The 6,492-nt window shown below is 46.6% G+C and overlaps 1 protein-coding gene across 2 annotated transcripts in view; it reads left to right on the top strand.

The window, feature by feature from the left end:
- trabd2a (TraB domain containing 2A) overlaps positions 1-6,492 on the top strand; it is a 54,575-nt gene continuing 48,083 nt past the window's right edge. Inside the window, exons 1-3 of one of the 2 annotated variants that reach the window (XM_041960789.1) lie at positions 1-73; positions 180-690; positions 1,837-2,397. In XM_041960789.1, the coding sequence (XP_041816723.1) occupies positions 586-690; positions 1,837-2,397 (666 nt within the window). In that variant the 5' untranslated portion in view covers positions 1-73; positions 180-585. Of the gene's footprint in view, positions 691-1,836; positions 2,398-6,492 lie in introns of both variants that reach the window. The other variant, XM_041960790.1, reaches the window with a different exon arrangement.

The following is a 6,492-nucleotide window of genomic DNA, read 5'->3' as shown; positions in this document are numbered from 1 at the left end:
CAAGGAGAGAGAGAGAGAGGGGGAGGGAGAGAGAGGCGCAGATAGAAACAGAGCAGACCCGGCAGACTCACAGGTAGAGAAGTTTAAAGAAAAGCGCAACTCGTAGCTCATTTACACCAGATTGATCATCTTGAACATCTTGAAGAATAATCCTGACTTTTTCTCCACTTTGGCTTCAGGTGCGCTGACGCGGCGCGGACCTGTTGGCTTTCTTCTGGGCTGGAAAGCTTCAAACTTTCGGATAAAGTCGCGCAAACTGTGCGGAGCAGCGTGATGCAGGGCAGGAGGCGCGGAGGGAGCAGCCCGAGCGGCAGCGGGACGCCGATGTGACCCTGCGTAAACTCCGATGACCGCCTCTCTCGCTCCCAGGCACACGTGAAACGGCGGTCAGCGCGTCCATGTCCGGGCTCAAGCCAGCATGACTCTGCCCGGCGCGTCGTCGGATGCTTGTCAGCTCATTTTACGCGAGCGCGTGGAGCCGGGGCTGTGGAAGTGAAGACGTCGTCCGTGCGTTGTGGGGAATAGCTGGTGCAACACGTTGCGAGGCGAGCGAGCTGCCGCGCACACTTTGGAGAGAGCGCGACGATGCGGGGCACTTTGGGCGCATTCATTCAGTCCTGTCTGATACTCCTGGTCCGGGCTGACCAGTGGAGGCTGAAGGACTCCAGCAACTGCGAGCTTCACAAGAAAGTAAGTGATTGTGAAGCTGCTTAAGCGTTGCAAGAAGTAGCCATACTCGTCATATCCTCTATACTGTCTTAACTGGACCTCTGAAAAGTGGTGGAAAGTGTGAGGAAAGAAGCCCTGAAGTGCCATGTTCCTTCTTTTTGCTGTTTGACATCCAGTTCACGTTTTCTATACATATTTAGTCCAACTTCTCGATGTTTGGTTGCATCTCTTTGGAGGCTACTTGAACCTTTGAGCCCTTAAACTGTTTTCATTATTGATTTATCTGTTTTTATTTCTTCAATGAATCCACCAATACTTAAGTTCATAAACTGTATAAAACTGTGCACATCAGGAGTCCCCACAAGACATTAAAGTTTTTTTTGTTTTTGCTTGATATAGAACAGAGTCATTAATTCTCTGTCAGTCGATTCATTGGTGAATCGACTAATTGCTTCAGCACTAGTTTTGTGTATTGGCTTTGAGTAACATGAACGTCTTAATACGCCGCCCATACTGGTGTGTGTATTTGTCCTTCCTGTGCTTTCCTGTGGAGCGAGACTGCAGAGCCTCCCTCTCACTGATAACCTTTAAGTCTCTCGCTCTGAGCTTGTGCTCTTTAAACTCACACAGACCATCTCAGGTCTGATCCAGGAAGGCAAAGCGTTCAGCTCACAGTCTGACAATCACTGACATGTGTATTGTTTGTTTGGCACTTGGGTCCTAAGTGGCCTGTTAATAAGTCATTATCAGTCTGTTAGTGGTCTGTAATAAACAGCCTGCTGCAGACAAAGTGCTGGTGTAGCCGGCTGGTGTCAGACAGGCCCAGTGTCGGCTCATATACAGTAAAGGATGTGTATTTTTGTTGTTTTTGTGAATTCACCGCTCTTTTTGCTTTTTCTCTCCTCATGTGCCTCACTTGGTTCAGACTCAGTGATTGCTGAAATGTGTAGTCAACTGACTGAAAATTAAGCTACTATTTTGATCTTTAAATACAGCAAACATTCCCAGCTTCTTAAATGTCTCAATGTTTGCTTTTCATTGTTTTCTGTCACTGCAGCTCAAATGTCTCTGGGTCTTTCTGACACCTATGAAGACATCAGAAAACATTCAACGCATTAATCAACACTGAAAATATTCTCATCTTCATTTTCTTGCCTTTCCCCTCAGCAAACTGACCTAAACTCCTTCCTTTGGACGATCAAACGGGACCCTCCCTCATATTTCTATGGCACAATCCACGTTCCCTACACGCGTGTTTGGGACTTCATCCCTGAGAACTCCAAGCAGGCCTTCCAGGAGAGCAACATCGTCTACTTTGAGCTGGACCTGACGGACCCTTACACCATCTCAGCCCTGACCAGCTGCCAGCTGCTCCCTCAGGGCGAGAACCTGCAGGATGTCCTACCCAGGGACATCTATCGGAGACTCAAAAGACACCTCGAGTATGTGAAGCTCATGATGCCGTCGTGGATGACGCCGGATCAGAGGGGGAAGGGGCTCTACGCGGACTACCTCTTCAACGCCATCGCTGGGAACTGGGAGAGGAAGCGGCCTGTCTGGGTGATGCTGATGGTGAATTCGTTAACTGAGGCAGATATTAAGACGCGAGGGGTGCCGGTGCTGGACTTGTACCTGGCCCAGGAGGCGGAGAGGATGAGGAAGAGGACGGGGGCTGTCGAGAAGGTGGAGGAACAGTGCCATCCGCTCAACGGGCTCAACTTCTCCCAGGTGAGCTTGAACCTGGACTGACAGGTGACATTTGCAGTTAGCTAACGTTAGCTAATATTAATTACTAATTACTTACTCGTCCTAATGACTTTCACAAGTACAGGTTAACAGAGCACTGGGATCAGATTGGTATTCAGTATGGTCTGATTTTCATAAGCGGAATCAGCAATGGGCGAGAAAAGACAGCTTGGTGCAGTTCGGCACATCCTGGTTACTGTACCACGACTACTTCCTCTCTCTGAATGGTACGTTGATGCGTGCTGCCTGACGCAGCTGGTGGATTTACCCATCAGATGTTAAAAATGTCTTTCAATAAACTCGATGTCAAATATGCTCTTTTAAAAAAGGGCCAGATCAAGAGACTAAGACATGTAATCCAAATGACAAAGACTGCACAGAGCCCTGTAGTTTCAGCCCTTTTTTCCCCCATAGCCCGGTGGAGCAGATAAAGGTGTGGTGTTAATAATCAGCTGTGCAAACATTCGGCCGTGCTCCACCGCGCACGTTCTTATTAAAGAAAAATGGATCCTAATGACTCAAGCCTGAAATCGCCCGAAAAAAAGGAACCTTGTTCCTCAAACAGCGCACTTAAGTCGCCATGTCTGCCTGTCTGTCTGTCCGGCCGTGCCCCCCCCCCTCCCCCGGTGACCCTTTCAGCATTGCAAACATCTCTCAAAGGCAGCTCTCACTATGAAATCATGTTGCGTATTATTGAGGAATTTCTGCTAATGCTGGTCAGGAGCTAAGGGGATTACACTTGACCATTTAGCCTAACACCCAGAAGCTTAAAGTGTTGTTATTTTAAAGCAGGCCTTGTTGGCCCCTCAGACTACAAGTCTCTGCCTAAACCCCCCAGCAGCACTTTGTGAAGCATACTCTTGAGTTGTGGAGGAATAATGTCAGTTATCATACAGCATATACAATTAGCCAAATGTAAAATTAACGATGATTTTCTCCACGATAATGTCTTGATAAGCACACGATGTGTGAGTAATGAGGACTTCTTCTCATCTCTGACTCAGATAAGATGATTGAGTTTAGCTTTAGCTCATTGGTTTCTTTTAAAGGTGGATTCATGATTGACATAAAGGTTAACTGGAGTCTGGACATAGTCACTTGGGTTTTAATTTGTAGTTCAGCGTCAGATTGATAACATCATGGCAAACCAAGTTCTTCCACGCGGATATGGAGCAGATTGTGCTGAGTTGAAGGTTTGCAGTGTTTTCTTGCTGTGTGTTCCTGCAAAAGGAGAAAACCGCTGAGAGTAGCTATGAAGTGCCCCCTGCAGACTTATAAATGAAGCCTGATCATCTTTTTCAAACCGTAACCAAGGACTGTATCGATCCTGCGTGAGTTAGCACATCACTTTCCTAATACTGGCCTCTTTTGGGAGACACTGACAAACGACTTATTTTGTCACTTAAGCGTGGGGACTTGTTGTCATGGATATCCGAGAAAGAAAGTGGGGGGTTTAAATTGGATTTGTCAACAGGGCTATAAAGAGAGAAAACCTCCCATCATCACAGCTTTCATTGAATTAGGCCCACAAAGCCTCCAGCGGGCTCAACAATGAGCTGTAGTGTCCCAGAAACAACCCCTGCCCTGACACTGCACCAGCACAGCACACAGCTTGGCACTCCATAATTTCCACACTCAGCTTCGATCTAATCAACAGCAGCTTGACGGACGCCTCGACCCTGCTGGCTTCACGGCGGCCCGCTTAATATTTCAGTAAATATTTTTTTCACAGCTCGGCAGTGTAGTTGAAAAGGCCAATTCCATTTAAAGCCTTTTAGCTCAACTCAGCTGTGAGACGTCCAGATAGAGCGCGATGAGTGAGATACACGATGGTGAAACAATGCCGCCGCCTCGGCCGCCATTCTTGACTGAAAGCGCTGTTTAATCAGGCTGCGACCGGAGAGCCGTATTTACGGTCTGTAATAGTCTCTGTAATGTTTTCACTGGCCATTTACATCTGGCAAGAAGCAGAGCTCAGAGGAAAGGGAAGGGCGAATGGAAAATAAAGCACTTCGTGTATTGAAGTCGTGAAAGTTCCTCTCCTCGTGCCGTCGTTGAGGGGCTCGCTTGCGTGCTGACTTTCAGCGTGGCTATGATACAAATTGATTTTCTGTGGATTTCCAGCCAGAGTTCATGCAGACATTCTCCTCCTCAGTGAAACACAAACACAACAGAGCTGATTGGTTGAGCGCACCTCTGGCCGGCCCGTCACTGGTCTTTGTTTCTGATTTCCACTCTGGAAAACCGCCGTGGCTTTTCTGGAATCGTACCGAAATCTGGTGCGCAGGAAGTTTGAGGCCTCGCGGCCGTGCTTCATGTTACCTCGACTGTAAGAAGTTGTTGGTGAGGTTCGAGAGCTTTAAGAGGTGGCGAATCCCGCAATTCTACCTCGTCAGTACAAACTTTAAGCTGACTTCAGCTCGATTCAGGCTCGTGATTATCAGACCGGCTTCAGCTAGGTGTCTGACCTGCAGTGCAGCTGTGAGGTGTTTCTCTCACGTGAGCGCCTGATTGTGACTGATGGGGCCGTTTGTCTCTATTTTCCCTGACTTGTGAAAACTTAAGAGTTTTTCTGATAAACTACTGCAAAGTGAACAATCGACTAACTGCTGAGCTTGGTCAGACAGATCCCAACGCATCACATCTTATCCTTTCTTGTGTAATGAAGCCTTAATAACCCTAATATTATGATTAATAGATATAAAATCATGTCGGAGGCTCTCTTTATTTCAGGCAAGGCAGTGCACCTCAACTGTAACATATTGTGAGACAACCTGTTGACATCTGTTCAAGTTTCTCTTCATCATTATGTTGCGCCTCTAATTGTTGAAGATCTTCATTATGTCCGCCTCCGCAGTGATTCTTAACGTGCAGTTAAATAATATGTAACATTTCCATAGTTCTGGCTTTGCACAGCTGTGTAAGCTTTTAAGATTAATTAATGCATTTTTAAAAACAGCGTACTTTTTTAATCTCATGTCACAAGCGATGTGTCCACTTTTTGAGTTTGCCTGCCACAATAAATGAAGCCCATTGAGCTCATTGTTTTCAATCTGCAATGAATTCTACTTTCTTTACTCAGATCTCTAATCTGGCTAAGCATGACTGCTCTTATTCTTGCACGGCGGTGCCCCTCGTCTTTTGAAGAGCGGGCTCAGCCTTGCCCATTACACTAAGTGAGCTTGTTGAGGACAACAATGGCGGCATGAAGGCCGGCTTTCTCTGTCACTGTTGTTGGAAACCCGCGGGACATTCCACACCTCAGTGGAGCGGACCTGCTAATGACAGTGTTGTTTCTTTCCTCCCATCACTGGGAGTAATGGTGCATGGAGAGGCGATGAATGCGGGTCTCAGTGTACGTCTATGAGAACAGGGAAGGAATGTTTGAAGCCCATTTGGTTCATTCATGACGAGGAGGGACTGGAACAAGGAGAGCTGAGATGCAGACTGAGATCAGTGGAGGAGCCATTAAGGAAGGAAGGCGTGACTCCGTCTCCATTAAAGGTATCATGACGTTACCTCTGTTTGACAGCCCTGTGACTTCAGTTGTGGTGTTTTCTTTTCACTTGAACTGACGGGGCCCTGGATCGGCCGGGCTCCACGAGGCGAGGTCTGCTGAAATCCAAACAGAACCCACTTTTCTAACCTGAGAGAAACGACAAGGTTGTCGGCCTGAAGATACAGTTGTTTTCTCATTTAATGGAGCAATTCGGTTCTCATTACGTTTTCAATCCTCATCTCTCTTCTTCTCTTCCTTTGCCCGAGGAGAAACATAAGACACGGGAAAGGTATTTCACTAACCAAAACCAAACATTACTGCTGCCCAAAGTAAAACTCAATGTAAGCCAGGCTCAATAGCACTGGCAATTTTAACCCAATTATCATATCTCACTGCCTGTTTGTAATTTAGACATTTCCATTCCCAATTTCAGAAGAATGCTCCTCCTTGAATATGACTCTCAGCATATCAGCCCATAGCAAGCTTTTACATCTAATATTGTCTTTGTCTTTCCTCCTTATGTAACTCCTTTCAAGATTTGGGATTGAAGGCTTGAGTTACAGTTTTTTATTTATTTT

The sequence above is a fragment of the Chelmon rostratus genome, chromosome 19, assembly GCF_017976325.1.
Source record: "Chelmon rostratus isolate fCheRos1 chromosome 19, fCheRos1.pri, whole genome shotgun sequence".
Taxonomy (NCBI): domain Eukaryota; kingdom Metazoa; phylum Chordata; class Actinopteri; order Chaetodontiformes; family Chaetodontidae; genus Chelmon; species Chelmon rostratus.
The sequence above is the reverse complement of the archived record's forward strand: the minus strand, read 5'-3'. Positions and strand labels throughout refer to the sequence as shown.